This window comes from Phyllobates terribilis, unplaced genomic scaffold (assembly GCF_046119375.1).
Source record: "Phyllobates terribilis strain yellow unplaced genomic scaffold, ASM4611937v1 Scaffold_3__8_contigs__length_932513732, whole genome shotgun sequence".
In the NCBI taxonomy this organism is placed as follows: domain Eukaryota; kingdom Metazoa; phylum Chordata; class Amphibia; order Anura; family Dendrobatidae; genus Phyllobates; species Phyllobates terribilis.
Genome location: NW_027362763.1, coordinates 839,979,650 through 840,003,577, shown reverse-complemented (window position 1 = coordinate 840,003,577; position 23,928 = coordinate 839,979,650). Strand labels below are relative to the sequence as shown.

The 23,928-nt window shown below is 43.0% G+C and overlaps 1 protein-coding gene across 1 annotated transcript; it reads left to right on the top strand.

Annotated features, from left to right (window-relative positions):
* The first annotated feature begins 9,871 nt into the window (after window positions 1-9,871).
* Window positions 9,872-23,550, top strand: LOC141258361 (uncharacterized). The gene is made up of 4 exons (XM_073673367.1): window positions 9,872-10,168; window positions 12,189-12,312; window positions 14,317-14,485; window positions 20,702-23,550. Exons 1-4 carry the CDS (start codon window positions 9,893-9,895, stop codon window positions 20,880-20,882), a joined length of 750 nt encoding a protein of 249 aa, XP_073529468.1. The 5' UTR covers window positions 9,872-9,892; the 3' UTR covers window positions 20,883-23,550.
* The last annotated feature ends 378 nt before the right edge of the window (window positions 23,551-23,928 follow it).

The following is a 23,928-nucleotide window of genomic DNA, read 5'->3' as shown; positions in this document are numbered from 1 at the left end:
TCTGACAACGTATATGTGAGCCGTGTGATGGAGAGAACCCGGTTTTAAATACCCGGCCTGTAGGTAACTATTTTGAACAGCAAACTGGTGTGAATTGCTTCACTGACACACTGAAATTTTTTTTTAATGGAGGCCAGAAATGGCAGTATTTTGTGAAAACGTATATGTAATCCGTGTGACGGAGAAAACACAGTTTTAAATACCTGGCCTGTATGTAACTATTTTGAACAGCAATCTGGGGTCAAAAACTTTGCTAAACACTGAAAAAAAAAATTTAATGCAGGCCAGAAATGGCAGTATTTTCTGAAAACGTATATGTGATCCTTGTGACGGAGAAAACACAGTTTTAAATATCTGGCCTGTAGGTTACTATTTTGAACAGCAAACCGGTGTCAAAAACTTCACTGACACTAAAAAAAATTTGAATGGAGGCCAAAAATGGCAGTATTTTCTGAAAACGTATATGTGATCCGTGTGACAGAGAAAACACAGTTTTAAATAGCTGTATTTTTAGCGCTGTAATATGGAAAGGACCTGGCTGTATTCTGCAGTGCCAACAAGCAAATGGCGCAGAAAAACGCTGTTCTCTGGATTGCTTTTTAAGCAAATTATGAGGATTAAGATGCAAAAAAAAATATTCCTGGCCCCTGAGATCTGGGCCTATTTCTAGAAATATAACAGCAGCAGAAGGCAGAACTGGAATGGAGCCTCTTGACCTATGTACACTGCAGTCTGTTATATACCCTGCCTGCCTGCCTATATACACTGCCTGCCTGATATCTCCGCAGATGGATTAGTTAGTTCTCTAATGGACTGTTTGTTAAGATGGATATGTGTAATGTACCTTTCTTCTCCCTGCACTACCTAATACATGATTAAATCTCTCCCTGACACAGCAGCAGCTCTCCCTACACTGTCTGATCCGGAGTGACTGTGACGAGCATGGCGGCGCCAGGTCTTATATAGACCTGATGACGCTGTGCAGCCAGCCAATCACTGTAATGCCCACAACCAACATGGCTACGGCATTACAGTGTATGGCAGGCAATTCCTGCATATTCATTGGCTCTCTAAAGACCGCCAAACATGCAGGGAGGGGACCCGAGTTCCCGCCTGAGCAACCCGGAAATACTCGCCAAGCTTGTCGAGCACCATGATGCTCGGGCAAGTACCGAGTAGTGGCGAGCGCGTTCGCTCATCACTAGTCCCCATCTATTGGGGTGGCTGTAGTGGAATTGGTTTAGACCTCCTTGTAATACTTATACTCTAGTGAAATTGATGCCACTTCGGCATGCCTGCTGCACTCTGATACAGATGACTCGCCCAGGGGGATATGGGGGAAACTCGGTACCCTGGCCTTTACCTCCTTGGGATGTCACGGCAGTTGGCTCCCGGGCCCATACCCTGGGGTCACTCTTTAAAAGGGGTTTTGTTAACAGTTTTTGTCTCGTGACGCCACCTGTGGCTCCTGCTGCACCATCTAGTCTGTCCTACTGGGTCCAGCTGCTGCGCGTCTATTGGTCTGTCCTGCAGTAGCACCTGGCGTTCATCGGGAGCCAAGTCTAACCTCACCATCAGAGGCTCTAGTGAACAGTCTGGTGCTCGCTTAGTCACGCCCCTCCAGGCTCTCCGGGGTCCGTGGCACAGTGGTTCCACAAACCACGTTGGTGACAGTGCGCCCTCGCAGGCAGGGTCCTCTATCCTGTTGTACCAGTCGGTGACCCATTTTGACATGTAAAGCGCAACTGAATAAATGTCACTGTCACAGTAATAATAATTATAGTGACTCGCCTCCTGGGCCGTGGGGCACCCGCAACCGGGCTTCTGTGTGATGCTGGGGGTAGTAGTGGCAACCCAATCCCGTGGCTCAGGGTGGTCAGACCAAATGCTGTGGCAGTCTATTTGTAGATTTAAGAATGTCCGACTACGCCACCCGTGGATTGCGGTCGGGGATGACCGCCGCTGCAGGGCAGACCGCTGAGGCTGGTGTTGGTGTGCAGCACAGGGATGCGATAACTCCCCACGGAAAGAGTGTAGCCTCAGGGCAGTGTAATAGGATGCTGGGGGTGATAGTGCAGGGCGCAGTAGAAATCACACAGAGTCCAATAATGCAGTCCAGGGTCTTTTACTGCAGATGGTATTACTGACCCAACAGGAGTACCGGGTAGGAATGGGCCTGGGTGTCTGAGAGCATTCGGGCGATCCCCACTGGTCAGGGTGAGCGTGTAGGCCTACCGTTCTTTCTCTGCTCTTACTGATTATCCCCCTTTTCGTGGTGTAATAGCCCATGTCCCTGAGCTGGCCGTGTACTTCACCTGTATGGCTTGCGACTCGGGCCTTGGGTACCTTAGCTTCTCCATGCTGTACTGGTCCCTCTGTGTGGCGGAGCCTCCAGGCTTCTTAGGCCAAGGGACCTGAATTCCCTCGCGGGTTGGTTCTCTGCTGCTGGGCCTGCAACCCCGACAGCCTCGGACCCCAATGTCCGGTAGTGAAGTTCTCTCAGCCAGGACCGGCTCTCGTCGCCTCTGTCCCTGGCTCGCAGATCCTCCTCTGCCTCGCAGACTTCTCAGCTGCTGCTGACCTGTCCCTCTTCTCTGAGAACCCTTCTGGACCCCTCAGAAGTGGGTTCTGGTCTCTCTAACCCTGCCCCAGTTCCAGCTTTTATAGGGGCAGCCAGCTCCCCCTACTGGCCTGGGACAGGAGGTGCTGCATGCTAATTGTCCCTGACCAGGGAACCTCCCTCCTGCTCTCAGACACTGCCTTTAATATTTGTGGCACCCAGGCCTGGGGTGACACAATAGTACTTGTACTCTGGGTCAATTGATGGCACTTCCCTGGTGTCTACACCTAATTTTATGTGTTTTGTCAGCTTTTGGTCCCATTTCTAGGTGTTGTCTATGCATTTTTTTGGTCCCCCCATTGACTCCTATGGGATTGGGAAATGTTCGACGAACATTCGTCAAATAAATGTTTCCGAACCAAACATTGAAATGTTCGCTCTTGCCTAATTGGGAGGCACTAATTTACTATATATCTATTTCCAAGAGACTGTACGTTTGCATAATTTATTAGGAAAGGCTTTAATAATCACATTTCTTTATTATAAATTTTTCTTTCCATCCACCCAAGAACTGGCTACAAACTTCAGACCACTAGAGGGTCTCACTAGTCCACTGCCTGCTAGGTATGGTCCTTCTCTAGCAGCAAAAACAGGCATGATTAAAGGGGATGTCTGCTCCAAACCGAAAAGTCTGCAGTCTCTCAGACTTTTGAATTCCTTCATAGCACGAACTGTGTGCTGTGGGGATTCACCGCTTTCAGACCTGGGACTGGAGGGTATGTGGGCCAGTGGGCGCAGCCTTGCTCTCCATACACTTGTATGAAGCACAGCCACATCCTCTAGTCGGCCACACCCAATAGACGGCAGAGTCACTAGATGGGGCGCAGCCTCAGCTCAATACTAGTGTCTGGAGAGCCAGGCTGCGCCTACTGGCCAGGAAACACTTTCTTAACACGTAATAATAGATGTCAAAGTGACATATCAAAGTGAAATATTAAAATCACATATCAAGGCCACATATCAAAGTCAGTTCTCAGACAGGGTAATTAGCCCCAAACTGACATTATTCTGATGTTTGACTTTGATATCTGATCATGTCCTAAAATGGACACTGTACACGTTAAAATTGTGAAAAGCCTGGACACAGAAATTACAGTCTAAGTCTAGAAGGGAGAGGAGAGCGTGATAAACTCCTCTTTCCCCCTTCTCCAGCGGGGGAGTCAGGGTCTCACTAAGCTGTAAATTCTGTGCAGCTCCTGCTGTATAAGTCTGCTGGAATTGTTCTAACTTTTTCCATCTCTGTTTACGTCTCTCATGATGTTACGGCTATTCTTTATCAAGTACAACCAAAACATCTCAGTATTGTTCGACATCTCAGAATTTAATGCGCCCTCCTTATCCCTGATAACATCACCATTCACCATTGCACTATTCTGAATCCAGCCACCTTGTTGCCTCTGGAGGGAGGAGGAGATGGTAGTGATAACGTGGGTGATCTGCCAGTTTAGCCACAATAGGAATATGACTGTGTACAAACAATGTCCCAAGGGAGGGTTCAGTGTCACACAAGGTGAGGAAAAGACTAAGTGCAACACAAAGGAAAGAGGGGGAGGAAGCCCAAACACTAGGGAAAGGGAGGGTGGAGACCCCTAGGCAAATCTAATATCACCCTGCCTACCCTATCATTCCTATATAGGTTCCACACCTATCGCCGAGCAGGAACCTAAGCCCTAAATGTCCCTAGAGTTTGGCCCTAGATAGGGACAGGGTGAGCACTAGGCAAAGCCTCACTACAAACTAAAGACAACAAGGTAGACAAACAAAGGGGATACACTTAGCTTGAGCAGACACCAGAGAGATAACGCCAACTGTCCTCCAAGGGCACCAGAGAAGAAACTAGATAATTGCTAGTGCTCCAAGCCTGCACAAAGGTACGTTGAACTATCACTGGTTACTCTCTGGAGAAACTGAGACTAACTACCTAGCAAGGGTGTGTCAATCAGCAGCAGAAGTTGAAGGTCACTGCTGGGTCCTAAAGGAAGAAGGATATAACTATGCTACATAGATGAGGGAATCAAGAAGGCGTCTGCAATGCCAAGCGCAGTGACCTTCTACAGCCGACTCCAGAGCGACTGTCTGTCACACCTGACACATCGGTGACATTCAGTCATGTTACTGATGTCCCACTAGATAACCCAGATGATGATCTCTTTGTGGATTGATCGCGGTATGGTGTGGATGGCCAGCTCTACATTGATAATGCTGTTGTTTCCCTCCATGAAACCATAAAAGCAGAACCACTGCCCCCACACATGTCCGCCCAGGAAGCCGAACTCCGTGCCCTAAAAGAAGCCTGCAGACATGCTGAAGACCAGACTTTCACCATTTATACAGACAACTGCTATGCTTTCACGACTATGGACCTATATGGAGAGCTTGATCTTTCCTCACAGTGGCAAGTAAGCCTATCAAGAATGAAAACTTCATTCAACACCTGATGGAGGCCCTACTTTTACCCCAGAAAGTTGCCATAGTGAAAGTCAAAGGCCATGCAAAGGATGACTCAACTACAGTTAAAGGCAACCCCCTTGCAGACTAGTCAGCAAAATCTGCAGCTTACCATCCAAAAGACAACCCTGCGGGGGTAGCAGCTGCACAGGTGGCCTCCGCCTCAGACCCACCTGTGACCTATAACCTTCTCCAGAAGCTACAACAAAGGGATGATGTTGAAGAATTCGCCAGATGGCAAAAGAAGGGAGCTGTGCAGTTACCAGAAGGACTGTGGCACGTGGGGGACAAAGTTTGCCTTCCTCAGGTTCTGTATCGTATAAGGGTTCAAGTCACCCACGGCAATACCCACCAATCAAAGACTGCCATTACAGATCTCGTCCACCGTCATTGGTATGTTCCTGGGTTCAGTGTCACTGCAGCCAAACACGGTCAATCCTTTCTGACTGTGTGCACCATCAAGGCACCTATGAGACACACACTGAGGCCCCTGTACCTGTTCCAACGGCTACAGAAGGAGTACATTCAAGTTCCCCAGATGCCAACCTATGTACTTGTGTGTGTCAACCTCTTCACGGGATGTACAGAAGCTTACCCCATGTGTAAAGCCACTGTTAAAGGCTACAGCGAAGAAACTGATCTCAGAAGTCGTCCGCAGATACGGGGTGCCCAAGATCATAGAGCGTGACAAACAACCCTGCACCCACTTTACCGGAGAAGTAATGCAGGGGAAAAAAATGTCTGCTCTGGGAGTGGAGTAGGCATTTTATGCTGTGTACCATCCACAAAGTAGCAGTAGAGTAGAGAGAGTGAATGGGACCCTGATACTGATAATCCAGAAAGCCATGGCTGAAATGGGCAGATCATGGACAGAATGCTTGCCCATTGCACTCTTCTCAGTCAGGTATACTCCCAACAAAAAGATAGACCATATGAGGTGTTATTTGGGTCGGCCCGTAGGCTAGGGTTGTATTTTCCGCAGCAGCTCCAAATGCAATATGATAGGCTGTCTTCTTTTATTATTCCACTTACAAAATGCTTGTCTAACATATACTCTCGAGTTTACTTTTCTCTTCCAGATCTAGATTAAGTGGAAGGGAGCCACTCCCTGCAGCCCTGAGACTGGGTGGTGGTCAAAAGACACGTCAGGAGAGCCCTTGAGCCTCGATTTGATGGGCCCTTCCAAGTTCTGCTGACAACTGAGATGGCCATAAAGGTCGGGAGAAAGCCCAACTGCATCCACGCCTCACACTGCTAGAAGACAGCTGAGAGCTGACCCAAGAAAGCCACCGAGTGATGTGGATGCACACTCTGTGCCTTATCCTTTTTGTTTTGAAACAATGGGAAACTAGTTACCACATTCTGGTTTAATACCTCAGACCCTGTAGTTCATTCTAAATTTGACTTGTGTAACATGGTGTCCTGCCCTAGGGTGGAGAGTGGGGACACATATAGACTCACCCAAAAGTATATATGTCACCACTGCCAATACTGGCTATGGGTTTGATTTTGAGTCCTTCCCTGAGTGGAACACTAGGCCTACAAACCTTCTGTAGCCTGAGAAAAGACAGACAGCCTCCTTACTAGAATGACTCTGCTAAAACCAGAATATGTGTCCAAACTTTGTAAACCAGGGTCCTGTCCTACTTATACACTGTAGTGTAGGTTTAGTAAAGACCCAGGTCCATCAAGTTAAACCTTTCTTATCCCAGTTGTACTCCCTACACTAACACTTGTAAGTCTGGCAACTGTCTTCCCCTATACTTGACGATAGAGTGCCCCTCTGTTACGGACACAAGACTATATGTGATGGGCATAAATATCACGGGGGGGCACTGACCAAATAGGACACTTTTATTTTAAGCATATCAGGGACCAACCTATTCTAAATAAGGCAGACCCTGCAACCTAATACTTCCAAAGACACATTCCTGGTGGATATGTGGAAATGGGGACTTTTATCCAATACTGCCAGCTGGATGGGAGGGTATATTTTATTTATTTATTTTACTCACTTATGTATCGCAATTAATTCCACAGCACTTTACATACATTATTAGCACTGTCTCCATTGAGGCTCACAATCTAAATTTCCTATCAGTATGTCTTTGGATTGTGGGAGGAAGTCAGAGAACCCAGAGGAAACCCTTGCAAACACAGGTAGAACATACAAACTACTTGCAGATGTTGTCCTTGGTGGGATTTGAACCAAGGACCTCAGTGCTGCTAGGTTGCAGTGCTAACCACTGAGCCAGTGTGCTGCCCTAGCACACGTGCAATTGTTGAATTCCTGATACCACTCCAGATGGTGACTTCGAATACAGACACCAGCATTCCTACTTCTTTCTACCCTCATGTGTACATTGACACTATTGGAGTCCCAAATGGATTACCAGACGACTTCAACGCCAGAGATCAAGTAGCAGCAGGACTTGAATCGCTATTCCCCATTGTTACAATGAATAAAAATGTGGACTGGATAAATTATATCTACTATGACAAACTGTTGGGTGCTAACGTTGACCAGCACATGAATGTGGCACCTGTATAGTTTCCTTTCTTGTTGTAGCTTGTGTGTGTGTGTGTCCATCCGATGGTGTGACAGACAGACCGATCCAGAGAATCAGGTGAAGCGGTCTAGGAAGGCCGGCTTCTTATATTAGGAGAGAAGAATGTATCTGGGGGAGTCTATAGACAGGCACTTCGGCTGGAACAGCCACCCACTGCCACCAGAGAAGCGAATTGTAAGAGCAGGATTTATATTTTATCTATCTTGACTTTATTCTTGAATATTCACTTCTGCTTTCCAAGATGGAGTTTGAGCCAGTATGTGTATGTGAGATAAGGAGTCTTAGGAATGTATTTATCTAACAGACTTAGAGAAAACATAGGAAAGTGGAAGAAACAAAACTAAGTGAGAGACACACCTAGACTCTTCTGATGGGTATAGACAGAATTACCTTTAGCCAATGAGATATATGTATGCCAATGCGAGCACATATTTAGAGATAAGCTGAGCAAATGATATTGCTACAATGAATGTCCAGTAAATGTCTATATAGTATATATGAGTGACTGATTATGTAATAAAGAGAGATCTGCCCTGATGCTCAATGTATCAGCGTGGCTCTTCTGTGAACGTATTTGGATTTTACATTTTAATTTGAAACAGACACAATGTCTCTGAACATCCCACATTATGTGGCGACGACAGTGAATTGCCTTGTCTTAGTAGTTTTTCAATTGTGCTATATACCTTAATTACTGCTCTCATAGCCCCCCCCCACTCTCAGTATTATGGCCCCCACCAGCCTCCCACTCAGTATTATGGCCTCCACAAGCCCCCATTCAGTATGATGGCCCCCACAAGTTCCTCATTCAGTATAACTGTCCCCACCAGCCCCCCATTCAGTATGATTGGCTGCCATCAGCCCCCCTTTCAGCATGATTAGCCCCCACCAACCCCCTAATCAGTTTGAGGGCCCACACCAGCCCCCTACTCAGTATAAAGGCCCCCACAGTCCCTATTCAGTGTGAGGGCCCCCACAGCCTCCTACTCAGTATGAGGCCCCACAGTCCTTCACAGTATGAGGGCCCACACACAGAATGAGGGTTCCCGCTGTCTCCAACTCAATATTGGGTCTCTCACAGTCCCCCACATCCCTTCACACAGTATTATGGCCCCCACAAGCCCCTCACTCAGTAAAATGCCCTCCACCAGCTCCCCACCCATTATTATGACCCCCACCAGCAACCCACTCAGTATAATGCCCCCACAGCCCTCAGTCAGTATAGTAGCCCCACCAATTATTATTTTGACCTTCACAAGTCCCCCACTCAGTATTATGCACCTCACAAGCCCCCATTCATTATGATGGCCTCCACAGGATCCCATTCAGTATAATTTTTCACCATGCCCATATTCAGTATGATGGCTCCCATTCAGTATAATTGGCTCCAACCATACCCTGCATTCAGTATGATTCGCCAGCACCGTCCCTCCATTTAGTATGATAGGCGCCTTTTAAGCCACCCATACAGTATGATAGGCCCCCACAAGCCTCCCATCCAATATGACTTGCCACCACAAGCCCCCCATTTAGTATAATGGCTCCACAATTACTGACACTAAAAATATAACACTACTCACCTTGCTCCATTCCCCCCAGAGCACTGCTCTGATCTGCGCAGTGTGAGTACTGAGGCTTCAGAACACCAGGTGCAACGTAGTGACATAATCGCGCCTGCAGTACATGGAGTTTCAGACTCACCAGCCCAGGCAGAAAGTTGGATCAGGAAGTCAAAGGCTCCCTAATACACCATTCTATTCAACGATATCCATGTCCTGAGGATGCGGATAATGCTGAAATTGTGATGACTGGATAGAAAAGGGGGCCCATGCCATTGGTACGCCCATGCCTGGCTATTTAAATGTTATTTACCTGCAGATTAGCCTTATATCTGCAGGTAAATAATGTTTTTCAAGGAGACAGGTTCCCTTTAACAGTACACTCTTTATAACGGCTACTGCAGTCCATGGGATAGAAGACCTTTGGCAATGTGGTAAAAATAAATAACATTATATTACATGAAATCTTGACCTTTTGGACGTGGCAAGATATGATGGCACATTTCTCTTTGACGCCTTTTGACATTTAAGCTTATGAATAATCAGCATTGTACACAAAGGGTAAGTCAGTGTTCTGTTTAAGTTGAAAAGCTGACTTCTCAGAAAACGTGTAGTTAACATATAATGTTTTGTTTTCTTGCCATTATAATATTATTTTTTGGAATATTCTGTTTCGGGATTATCAAAATAAGGTAATGCAATCAGAAAAGGAAAGGCTGTACTTTGTGATATTTACTCCATATAAAGGGAAGGCGGTTTATACGTCTCAGCCGTACCTTCTACCGCCGGACAATATGATGTTCCTTAGCTGTTTCTTGCTGCTGAACCTCATAGCAGAACATGGGACTTCAATGGCTGTTCCAGTCAATGAGAACCTAGGGAAGAGCCAGCATATTCCTGAGCAACGTCAATCTCAATACACACAAGATGGCAAGGAATGTCCCAAATATCGTTTGGTGAAAAAGTATTCCGTAAGAGATAGTTCACTTTATTAATATACGGGGCTTGTTTTATTTTATCATGTATTCTAGAAGAATCTTTAGTCAAAAAGCATTCACAATATTGTAACTTGTCATATATGCAATAATATTGATATTTGTTTAAAATCAACCTCAATAATATGCTAAGCAAACATGTCATTGATACTGATCAGTGTTTTGGTGGTATCTTATGTTGAGAGCATATGAAAACCTGCACTGATTTTGTTGTAGAGATGACCAGATAAAGACAGATTTACAATGATATGATGCCAATATTATTAACTGATATAATGCACATAAGATTAACCACAAAGGTAGACCCTGTCACACATAAGTATATAAGTAAAATGCAGTGCACATAGAAAGACAAAAACTTAAAGTGACAAAGTGCAAAAATTGGTTAAATATCAGTTCATAAAGTAATACAGCAGATGGTCTTTAACATACCCAGATTCATGCTGTGGGCAACGTACACCAGGATAACCACACTCCAATGAGAGTTTCACAACCTCACTTCCTCAGGGAGTGATCAAATGATGCTTGATTTTGATGAGTGAGTTTGATGTTTGACTTTCTTCAAACATCAGAATCAGAATCACAATGACTTTATCACCTTGAGTATTTTCACGGTTGATCTCATAAGACAAGAAAAGCTACCAGTCACTATCACTTGACTGGATAGCTCAATGGTAAGGCAGCAGCCTCTGGTACTACAGTGTCTGGGGTCAAATCCCAATAGGAATGTTATTATTATTATTTTTTTTAATTATGCCTATTTAGCACACATACTTTTAAAATCTTAACAGGTCAGGATGACAATCAGAAAGTCAGCGTTTCAGACACGCTGTCTATTTGCATGGTAAATTACAAAGCCAAAGTAAATTGGGAGGCACTAATTTACTACATATCTATTTCCAAGTGACTGTACATTTGCATAATTTATTAAAGGGGTCTATAGGTTCATTATTTGATTATTTAGGTAGTGATATATAATAATAATTACATAGCAAAAGTAAATTGAGAGTTTGCAGCCAGTTCTTGGGTGGATGGAAAGAAAAATTTACAATAAAGAAATTTTATCATTAGACCCTTTTAAGAAATTATGCAAATGTACAGTCACTTGGAAATAGATATGTAGTAAATTAGTGCCTCTCAATTTACTTTGGCTATGTAATTTACCATGCAAAGTGTCTGAAACTCGCGAGTTCTTGGAGTGAGTACTGCCGGCTTCTCTCCTCCAGCTCCTCTTGAGTGATGGGTCTGTGAGCATGTATAGGGAGAGAGTCAAGCGTACATGTCTGAAATCACGCAGCCAGTGTCTGATACATGCTGCCTGTGGATCAGGAAGCATGTAAGGGCTGTTAGGTTCCCTTTAAGAATAAAGTGTCTCTGTCTAGTCCAGTGACTGATCTCCTAGATAACATGTAGCAAGGAAATAATCAGACCAAATGGAAGTAATTGGATGTCTGGTTGCTGTAGTCAACAATGATAAATATAAAATGAATCAGACCATTATCTTGGAGAGATGGGGAACTAAATACGGTTACGCAGTCTGGAAGTCAGCAATGAGAGTCAGGCAGATAATACTACTAAAAGTAATCTAAGTCAGTCGAACCAAAGGTCTAGCTGTGGAGGTTGGTAGGAGTTTGCAGTAGTGTTTGTAGTCATACCGAAGATTAATTAGTGAAACCATAGATTTTGTAATAAGATTCTAGTAGACCTGTAACCCTATAGAGTACAGCTAAGTAGTCAGACAGTCAAGGTGTCAGTAACAGGATTCTAACAGGGACTAGATATGTAGAAAATGTAGGAAGTTGAGTAGCAAATTAAGAGTCTGGTAAATCAGCTGGATTAGAGATGATAGGGATAGAAGCAGAATATAATTTAAAACCAGGGAAGAATAAACCTATAAATGGCACTAAGGCCAAGTGGTCCCACATTCTGCAATTGCGCAGATCAGCATCCCTGCCAGTCCCAACACAAGATTCATTACCTTTTTCATGTTCTACAGGGCTTTGAACACAGAGAATATGAAGAATCATTATGGGTAACTACTCCAATGGCCCTAACTGAAGATGGGATACAGAGAAGTTACAATACCTTACTTCAATATTATAAAGGATCAAACTCACAAGGTACATGTGATTTGCACAACCTTCTTTAGTATTTCTAGTAAATATAGATTAGCATTCAGATAAGTATTTTCTGTAATATGGCAGATTGGGATTTTTTAAAGTATTACAGGTGGAATGTATAGGACCACACGATAATATCTATTGCGTCAGTCACAAGGACTACAATCCGGTGACACCAATGTAAAGACCTATAATGTGATCGCTATAAATGAATAGATTGTTCCTTTATGCATTATGCGTCATACACATGATCTTCTAAATTCATCACCAATATCAAGATCTTCTGTGGGACTGCCATAGATAGCCAGGCAAAACACCTGGATATTACTACCAGTCCCATTGAGAATAAATGGATTACTGGCACACATGATTTTTTATTCTTACGGGACATTTTAGAGCTATCGTGATCGGTGTTGGCCCCAGCAGTCAGACTCTGAATGATCCATAACTTAACACATATCTCGTCGACAGGTGATAACTTTAACTTTTGGGAATGTTGTGGGAGAATAAATTGATGATCTTACATCAACCATTTTCTTCTTTATCATAACATGGAGTATTAGAACAGAGAACTGATTGAAAGAAACCAAAAAAGTCACACTGTAAAATATCATGAAACTCTAAAAATCAACACAGCGCCATTTGCTGTCTTCTCAATACAGTACTTCAGGCATATGCCTGCAGGTGTTTTATATTGTAACAGGGGGGCAACTGTTCAAAAGAGAAGTCTATCTTAAAGGGGTTATTCACTACTCTAACAAACCCTTATCAAACCCTTCTCAATCAATATGTTTCTCCCATATAAAATAATAACAGTTATATCAGCTCCGGTGCGGTTGCTGTTCCAGCAGTGGATCTCATGGGGTTGCGTGACATTGTTATGTCACACAAGCCCTGCTTCCAATCAGCAGCCACTCACTCCCTTTCCTCGGACAAATTAGAAACCCAGAAGTGAAAGAGAAGCCACAGCTCTCTTCCTCCAGATGTCTGATTTATCCGAAACAGGAGAAACTAAATTAACTGCTAATTGGCTGCAGGGCTTGTGTGACATAGCAGTGTCACACAAGTTCCAGGAGAGGCTGTGCTGGAACGGTGCCTGTGAGTATAGCTGTTAGCATTTTATATGGGGAAAACATATTGATTGAGAAGAGATTGTCTGAGTAGTGGACAACCCCTTTAATGCATCTCAAAAATATCCTGTCACAAGGAATAGATGGGGTGTTCTGTGGGTTTGATTTCTGTGCCTAAAACCCCTCAATAGTAAATAGAAATTTCTGATGCAAAGTTTAGTTCAGTAATCCCTATTCTTCCCCTGACCTTCAAAACGTAGACTTAAATCATGGTACATTATTAGTAAAAGCTGTTTTTTTTTTATCCTGAAACATATTTTTTAGTGTTTTGTGTAGTTTCCTCAGTGCTTTTTCAATGTTTTTGTCTGTTGGCAGTTTTTTTTTTTTGCATTTTTTCCAGTGTTTTGGGGGCATGTCTCTTACTGTTGTTTTCCAGACTTTCTTTAACTCCTTTCAACAATGAAGAAACCGCTAGTGACTTTATAAGCAAAATTCCTGTCGAACATCTTTTGAACGGACTATGCCTGATCACTTCTTTTAACCACTTGGCATCTTTGGAAATCTAAAGAGGTTAAAAGTCACTCAAAAGACTGAACAAATGAACACCAAGTCGTGTTTACATAGAAATGCACATGTTCATTCTTTTGAGCATTTAGTAAGCACTTTTTCATGTGGTTTCAGAGAAGACCTGCCTGCAAAAAAATGATGTTAATCAGAATTTGCTAATAGAGTGCATGAAAATGTTTTATTGTCCGCTGAATATCCCCAGTATTGTTGTATTCTCCTTATCAATCCTTTTTGCAAAGAAATCCATCCCGTCAGAAAAGAGGCATTTATACATTCTTGCATGTGATTGATAAAAGATAGTTAAGGCTTTATTTGATTGATAAACATATTTTAATTAAAGATGCATTAAACATTTCTTGTCTTTAAGGTGTGCACATGAGTGTTACTGCTCCTGTACAAATAGAAATGCAATTTAGTGACGGAGTCTCTGTAGCAGCTGTAATGCGTATGTTCCTGTCTGTAAAACTGACAACTCCACCAGTCCCTTTGAAGTCTACGAAACTTAAGAAGTTTAATAAACTATCAGCTTATGTAAGGTAAGTATGCACTGCAACAATGCTACTCACATTTGAACGAGATGAGGTATCACAGGAACCGTTTCTATTTAAAAGTCCGGCTGGTTTATTTCAGTCCTCATAAACCGCATCACAGGAAAACTTAAATACAGCCCTTGTCCGGCACAAAGTGAAACAAAGTAAAAATTCCATAAAATAGTGCGGGTTCATCTGCTTGAGTTTAAGTCCAACTTCTTAGTCCTTTAGCAAAGGCACACAATCCTGTAAGTTTGCACACCTCCACACACAAAAATGTGTGAGACAAACAGGCCTCATTTTACGATGTGAACCACACCCTGAGATGGATATATGGTGAGCAGCTGTCCTGCCCATACTCTTCAGCTGCTCACGTTAAAACCCAGCCTTGTCATGGCTGAATAACCCCTCTTAGTACTATGTGTACAAGAGCATTACTCCAGGCTTACATCACACAGGACATCCACCTATGTGATACATATCTCCTATCCACTATATGTCCGACAGCCAACTTACAGTACAATAACTAATAAAGTGAACCATACTGAATGTTTTGACCTAGTGTCCATTAGTGTTCAGCATTAGAAAGAGGTATTAAAATGGTTGTGCCAAGCTTGGAAGTTATCTATTATCCTTTGTGTAGGAGTTAACTTTCTGAGTCGCCGGGAATCTGAATGCTAGGCGCTGCACCAATTCCAAGAACAAGGTTCTTAAGAGCCCTGTCTGAATAGAGTGGAGGCCTAGCATGTGCCACCAATACTTCCATTCTCTATCGGAGCACTGGAGATAGCCTAGCACTGCGCTCAGCTGTCTCTGGCGCTCCCATTAAGAATTAATAGAGCAGAGGTGCACATGCTAGACCTCCGCTCTAAGTAGACAGGATTTGAATGAATATAAATAAGGGAAAAATTCAAAATTCTCTGTACGCCGTCTTCTTGACCTGTCCTCTGCTTTCAACACAGTTAACCACTGCCTCCTACTACAGATCCTCTCTTCCTTTGGTGTCAAAAACCGTGCCCTATCCTGGATCTCCTCATACAGTTGTTCTCAAAAGTTTACATATCCCGGCAGAATTTTTCCTTTCTTGGCCTTGTTTCAGAGAATATGAAGAAAAAAACTTTTTCTCCACTTATGGTTATTGGTTGGGTGAAGCCATTTATGGGCAAACTACTGTGTTTTCTCTTTTTACATCTTAATGACAACCAAAAACATCCAAATGACCCTGATCAAAAGTTCACATACCCCAGTTCTTAATGCCGTGTATTGCCCCCTCTAACATCAATGACAGCTTGAAGTCTTTTGGGGTAGTTGTGGATGAGGTTCTTTATTTTCTCAGATGATAAAGCTGCCCAGTCTTCTTGGCAAAAAGCCTCCAGTTCCTGTAAATTCCTGGACTGTCTAGCATGAACTGCGCGCTTGAGATCTTCCCAGAGTGGCTCAATTACATTGAGGTCAGGAGACTGAGATGGCCACTCCAGAACCTTCACTTTGTTCTGCTGTAGCCAATGACAGGTCGACTTGGCCTTGTGTTTTGGATCGTTGACATGATGGAATGTCCAAGTACATCTTATGCGCAGCTTCCGGGCTGATGAGTGCAAATTTGCCTCTAGTATTTGCTGATAACGTGCTGCATTCAACTTTTACCAAGTTTCCTGTGCCTTTGTAGCTCACACATCCCCAAAACATCAGCGATCCACCTCCGTGCTTTACTGTGGGAATGGTATTCCTTTCATCATAGGCTTTGTTGACCTCTTTCCAAATGTAACGTTTATGGTTGTGACTAGTGTTGAGCGAGTATGTTCTATTAACCCTTTCGCCGAGTATGCTCGGGCCGAGCTTCGAGTATTTACAGCTGCTCGGTGATATGGTTGAATCGCTCCCGTGTGCATGATTAGCGACTGTTTGACAGTTTTATTACATGTGAGGAATATCTATTTCTTACACATTCCTCACATGTAATAAAGCTGTCAAACAGTTGCAAATCATGCACACGGGAGCGATTCAACCATATCACCGAGCAGCTGTAAATACTCGAAGCTCGGCCCGAGCATACTCGAACAGAACATACTCGCTCAACCCAAGTTGTGATCAAAAAGTTCAATTTTGATCTCATCACTCCAAATTACCTTGTTCCAGAAGTTTTGAGGTTTGTCTCTGTGCTGTTTGGCGTATTGTAGGCGAGACACTTTGTGGCATTTGTTTAGTAATGGCTTTCTTCTGGCGACTCGACCATGCAGCCCATTTTTCTTCAAGTGCCTCCTTATTGTGCATCTTTCAACAGCCACACCACTAGTTTTCAGAGAGTCCTGAATTTCAGCTGATGTTATTTGTCGGTTTTTCTTTGCATCCTGAACAATTTTCCAGGCAGCTGTGGCTGAAGTTTTTGTTGGTCTACCTGACCGTGGTTTGGTTTTTACAGAGCCCCTGGATTTCCATTTGTTAATCACAGTTTGAATGCTGCTTACTGGCATTATCAATTCCTTGAATATTTTTTTGTATCCCTTTCCTGTCTTATACAGTTCAACTACCTTTTCCCCTAGATCCGTTCACAATTCTTTTGCTTTCCCCATGACTCACAATCCAGAAACGTCAGTGGCTGGATGAAAGATGCAAGAGCCTGTCTGGATCCCAGAAACTCACTCAGCTTTTATGAACACACACACTGATTACAAGCCAACAGGTCACAGGTGAGGATGTTACCTTTAGTAGCCATTCAAACCCATTTGTGTCAAATTCTGTGCATGTTATCAGGCCTAAAATCACCAGGGTATGTGAACTTTTGATCAGGGTCATTTGGATGTTTTTGGTTGTCATTAAGATTTAAAAAGAGAAAACACAGTAGTTTAACAATAAATGGCTACACCCAACCAATAACCATGAGTGGAGAAAAAGTTTTCTTGTTATCATTCATATTCTCTCAAACAAGGCCAAGAAAGGAAAAATTCTGCCGGGGTATGTAAACTTTTGAGCACAACTGTACCTTTCTAACCGCACATATTGGGGTCTCCCACTCCCACACTACCTCCTCACCTCACCCCCTCTCTGTTGGAGTCCCTCAAGGCTCTGGCCTAAGACCCCTACTCTTCTCAATCTATACTCTTGGCCTGGGACAGCTCATAAAATCCCATGGCTTCCAGTACCTTCTGTACGCTGATGACACCCAGATCTACCTCTCTGCTGCCCAGATGTCACCGCTCTGCTGCCCAGAATCCCAACATGTCTAGCAGCCATATCCTCCTTCTTCTCCTCTCGATTCCTCAAGCTCAATGTGGACAAAACTGAACTCATCATCTTTCCCCCCATCTCGCATATCTTCCCCACTTGACCTTTCTATCACAATAAGTGACATCACACTTTCCTCTGTACCGGCAATCCATTGCCTCGGAGTAACTCTTGACTCTGCCCTGTCCTTCAAACCCCACATCCAAGCTCTCGCCACCTCCTGTTGTCTCCAGCTCAAAAATATTTCCAGAATCCATGCTTTCCCCAACCCTAAATCTACTACACTGCTTGTGCATACTCTCATCATCTCCTGCCTTAACTACTGCAACATCCTCCTCTGTGGCCTTCCAGCTAACACTCTCACACCCCTCCAGTCCATCCTTAACTCTACTGCGCGACTAGTTCATCTCTCGCCTCGCTACTCCTCTGCTATGATCCTTTGCAAATTGGCTCCAAATTGCCCAGCGTATCCTCTGCTATGATCCTTTGCACTGGCTCCAAATTGCCCAGCGTATCCAGTTCAAACTACTAACACTGACCTACAAAGCCATCCATAACCTCTCTCCTCTGTACATCTCTGAACTAATCTCCCGATACATTACCTTATGTAATCTCCGGGACTCCCAAGACCTCCTTCTCTCCTCCACACTTATTCGTTCCTCACCCAATCACCTCCAAGATTTCTCCCAAATATCCCCCATCCTATGGAATTCTGTGCCTCAACACGCCTGATTATCCACCACACTTTGATAGTTCAGACGGAACCTGAAAACACATCTCTTCAAACAAGCTTACAGACTGCCATGACCCCGCTGCCTCCTCAACAACACCTGAGCTACCGCAACCCCCTAACCTACTGTCTTCTTCCCCATTCCTGTAGAATGCAAGCATGCAAGGGCAGGGTCCTCTTCCCTCTGTACCAGTCTATCATTGTTAGTTTGTTTACTGTAAGTGATATCCGTATTTTGTATGTAACCCTCTCTCATGTACAGCACCATGGAATCAATGGTGCTATATAAATAAATAATAATAATAACTTAGCACAACCACTTTATTCGCCATCTGTCATGAGGGCTCACGTTTAGCTACTTTAAAAAAGTGAATGAGCAGCTACAGTGTGAGACTGTAGATTTTGAGGTCTCACTTTCTAAAACCACAATTTCTGGAGTAACCACAGGTTTTCTGATTGAAATAATAGACTCATACACAGTATTCCTATGAAGTTATTAGTTTGTATAAGGAGACTCGCATTGTTTCTGCCTATTGCAGACTGTATATGGAACATGAAATGCAGATGCCGACCTTAGTTTGATGCCTTGTACTTGATTTGGATTAGGGGCATTTTTAGCTATGTAAGCCATTGATAGATACTGACATATCAGTAGGTATTAAAGGGATAGTCCAGTTTTAAGCTACAAGTCTGTAGTCACTGTAGGGAGCAAGAGGTCTAGTAACCACAAGTATGCGATTTGCATACATTCGGTCACATTACTACTAGACTGTATCCAACCTCGCTCAATTCACTAGCATTGAGCAAGTCTGGATACAGTCTAGTTGGCATGTGACCGCATGTATGCAAATTACATACTATCGGCCATATGCTCTCGACTCCCAGCGCTGGATAGCAGACTTGTAGTTTAAGACTGGCCAAATTCTTTAAGTAACAGCAAGAAGCTGCAAGATAATTAGAGTCCATCATGTACATGTAATTGGTACCAGGCTGCACTACAATAAGCAGCTGTCTGGTCAGGTGTGGACAGGTATGTTATAAATTGTTAGTGAATTTAAACATTTTGTTTAGGTGTTTAGGCCAATTGGCACAAACTGTATGTACAACTCAGTCTACTAATGGACTGCTGCACTCTCATGTCCTTCAGATGAAACTGATATTTGGAGGAAGTTAGACCTGCTGCTGCTCTCTGACTTCATTTGGATTTCAGTTTCGTCCAAAGGAAGTGAGAGTGAAGCGGTCCATTAGCGGCTTCTGATTGGCTTCAGGGTTCATGTGACATAACAACGTCATAGAGCTTGCACCTGAGGTGAACAGACTGTTTTTAATTTTATATGGGGGGAATGAAGTAATTGAGAAAGTGTAGTCCGAGTAGTGGACAAATCCTTTAAATACTTTTTTGGGTCGAGGGTGGTCACACACGCTGCATCTTGCTGTATGTATCTGAAACTCTACAATGTGATGCACCATGGCACCATAGTACCAAATCATGCGGCTATCAGGCATCTCAATGGGCACATTTTTGGACATATGCAGCAAGACGAAGCGTGTGCAATCACTCATGGAAAATATATCATCATTTACAATAGTAGGGAATTTTGAGTTAATAAAGGGGAGTCCACTGTACAAGACCCTCATCTCTTGGCCAGAGTGGAGATTGATTACTAGGAGAATAGTATATCTTTCTCTGGAGGACCTGTTCTGTCCTTCATTACACAGATCGCTGAGATAAATGGGCACTGTGTAATGTTTTATTTCACCTGTGGTAGCAAGATCCTATCAATATGTAGTAAGTGTATTAATGATAATATTAGCAAATACCTCCAATCAGAAATGTAGTATAGTTCTTCTTATTCGTTATGTCACTTACCCCATGGGCAGAGCATTGCATTACCTTAGGTATCCATGGTTATTACAACCAGTAACAACTAACTAAATGTCAATATATGAGTGGTCATAACCATGTATACCTAAGCTACTGCAATGCCTGCACAGGAGGTAAGTGACATAGCAAATCAGAAGAACTATATTACATTTCTAATGAGAGGCATTTTCTAATATTATTATTATTACTCCTACTACATACTTGGATAGTATCTTGGAGATGGGACTACCCCTTTATGTTCATTTTCTCTCTGTGTCCACTGCTCCAGAAAGGCAGTCAGGCAGGATTTTAAAACTATTTACCTGCAGATTAACCCAACATCTGAATAACATTTTTAGACATGACATTGTCCTTTATTGTAACAAGCCTTTCCATTATTTTGCAGATCTTTCATTGGGGATATTTCAGGAGATACCATTCAGGAAAACTTGAATGCTTTGATGGATGATATACAAAGGCAGGGTTTACAGTACGATGTGCCATTCCTTGTCTGTAACATCTTTGATTTCAATTCTCAATCAACTAAAATTCTAAATGAAATTTGGCTCCCTGCACAGTCGGATTAACAAATATTGGTCTCCTCAGAATGTCTTGAGTTGTTACTGAGGAGATTCATGGTGGGAATTGAATAATTAAAGGTGACAACCATTTTTTTCTGTCTGTGTGAACGGGCATTGGATAAGTGAATGGGCAAATTCAGATTAGCGTGATTAAACACTGACTGAGTGTTCTTGTGTGAAATCAGTTTAAGGGCTCTTTCTCATGAAAAACATGGCTAGTACTTGTACTTATGATAATCTATGGGGTAGTTGACATTTCTGATTCTTTGTTTGAACCAAGTGACAGATCAAGCTCATCTTGCAAGTCTATGGGACTGTGAAAAAAAAAATCAGACAGCACTCGGATGCCATCCTTGTATCCTTGTGCTGTCCGTTTATCACGCATAGGAGAAGCTGGAAAAACATCCATCATTTTTTTCTCATCTGACGAAAACTGATGAAACTGAAAAAACTCTAAGGCCACGGCCCCACTATCAGTATTTGGTCAGTATTCAGTCAGTATTTTTTCTAAGGAGTGGGAGCCAAAACCAGGAGTGGGTGATAAATGCAGAATTGGTGACTTGTTTCTATTATGCCTTTTCTCTGATTGTTCCTCACCTGGTTTTGGCTCCCACTCCTGAGAAACAATACTGACCAAATACTGATAGTGGGGCCGTGTCCTAATGATGAATGTGAATGTGGCCTAATACGCACCATTTTTTTCTGTTTTTCACATTCAATCGCCCTTAGCCAGGTTCAGATGACCTTATTTGCAGTCAGTCTGTGTTCTTTGTGCACGACAGACTGCACACAGACCAGCGTTAGCCAAAGTGCTGGTACACAGCTTGCATGATGTATGAACAGCAGGCAGCTCCTGTACCATCTGCGGTGTCGAAACGTGTGCGGCACTACACAAGGACCCCAGTTATGTCTGCAATTTGGGGATATGACCGGTCCAATCATTTCAATGTTCATTTGAACCTGGCATTAGCATTCAATGGGAAATTAACAAAATGGATGCCATACTGACACCACCCGGAAAATCAGAACACCCTGTGGATGAAAAATTGTCTTTTTTTTTGTTAACGAGGGCCTTATTCACATGTCAGTGCTTGTCACATGTATTCAGTTTTTCCCACCACACAGGCAAATATTCTATGTGACTATTTTTTCCTGTGGATCAATGTTCTGCATAACAGTAATCAGACACATTTCCTACTCTGGTCGGTGTGGTATCTGTCTTTGTGCCGGCTTCCACTTGCGATATATTCGGACGGATGCTATCCGATAAAAAATCGAATTGCACTCGGCCGAATGATAACCTATGGGGCAGCTCACATCTGCTATTATTTTCTCATGCTGATGCGGCATGCAAAAATAATCGTAGCATGCTGCGATTGCATCTATGAGTTGGATCGCACACACCCATATAAGTCTATCGGTGTGTGTGAGACTGCACTCAGATATCACCTGAGTTCAGTGCGATTCCCGCGGATGCCGGCAACAGAGGAGATGGAGAAATGTCTTACTCCATCTCGTCCGCAGCTTTGCTGTGATTCTCTGATGTGAGAGGATCGCAGCACAGAGCACTGACACTCTGATCACACTCACAGCAGAGCAGGAGCCGAGTGTCATTAGCATATCGCATCCAATGTGCTCGCATCGTATGCTATACGCTAATGTGACCCCGGCCTTTGACTGACTGGTAAGGGTATGTGCAAACAACGTCTTTTAAATTTAGGAAAACATTGACTGTGTTTTTCCTGAAACTGATTTTTTTTGTGGTGGTTTTCCCACAGGAATTCCTTTTTTTCCATTATGTATACAATAGTGAACTGCCTGGTCTGGTTACTTCTAACAGTTAAGCATTTTTTGCCACCTGAAGTGGTTAAATTTAACTCAAAAAGACGGAACATATGCCATGCAAGTTTTGACATTGCAGTGCATATTCTTATTCTTTTTTAGCATTTTAGCATGAAAGTACTTTTTCAGACGGATTTCGTAGCTGACTCTCCTGAATAAAACATAGTGTGCACATACCTTTACTAGGACACAGACAAAAAATGGTTCATCACATGGTTGAAAAATGGTCCTTATTCGGAAAATGCAACATGGACACAGATGTGTTAATAAGGCCCAATGCTAAATGGATATGCTGTGAATTATTTTATCTATAAATTGCTGATGACGTTCTGGTTCAGATATGAATCTTTTCCATAACAGCTATAGGAACCAACAAAACAAACAAATAAAACATGCAGGGACAAAAGTAATTGAAGAAATGGTAAAAATTAGCTTTTAATAAAATGTAAGTTAAAAAAACATAAATATATTCAACACAGCACAGACATATTGATGGGTGAGCCAACAGGGTAACCCCCAATATAAAATGGCACCAATCACCACAAAAAGACAGAATATGAAAGATATATATGCTCAAAAAGTATCATAGTGGTTAGTGAGAATGGTCAATATCAAGAAAATATAGTACATAGACTAGTTTAGATTGGAGTGCCAAAAACTGATTCCCTGAAAAGAAGGTCACATAGAGTACAAGTAATAGTACAGAGGAGTACTAATAGGCTCACCCATCAAACACCCGATACTTGTTTCACAAATGCTTCATCAGGCATCCCTACTTTAGTCCTTGCATGTTTTTTGGTTTTGTTGATATTGTTGGTTCATGTTTCATGGTCGTGGGACTTTCTACTTTTCCTAGAGTTACACTTTCTGTTTTCATTTAATAATAATCATATAATAATAAAATTTTCTCTGCATTACACTTTTATGCATATGCGTATTTTTTGGACTATAAGACACACTGGACCATAAGACGCACCTAGGTTTCAGAGGAGGAAAATAGAAAAAAAATTTAAGCAAAAAATGTGGTCACGATGTACTGTTAAGGGGGAGCGGGTCTGCTGCTGACACTGGACTAGGGGTAATGTCCTCCAATTCTGATAATATCCCCCATCTTGGTAGATATGCCCCCCTTCCTATTATACGTGGCCCCTATCCCCATCCTGATATGCATGGCACCCCTCCATCCTGATATGCATGGCACCCCTCATCC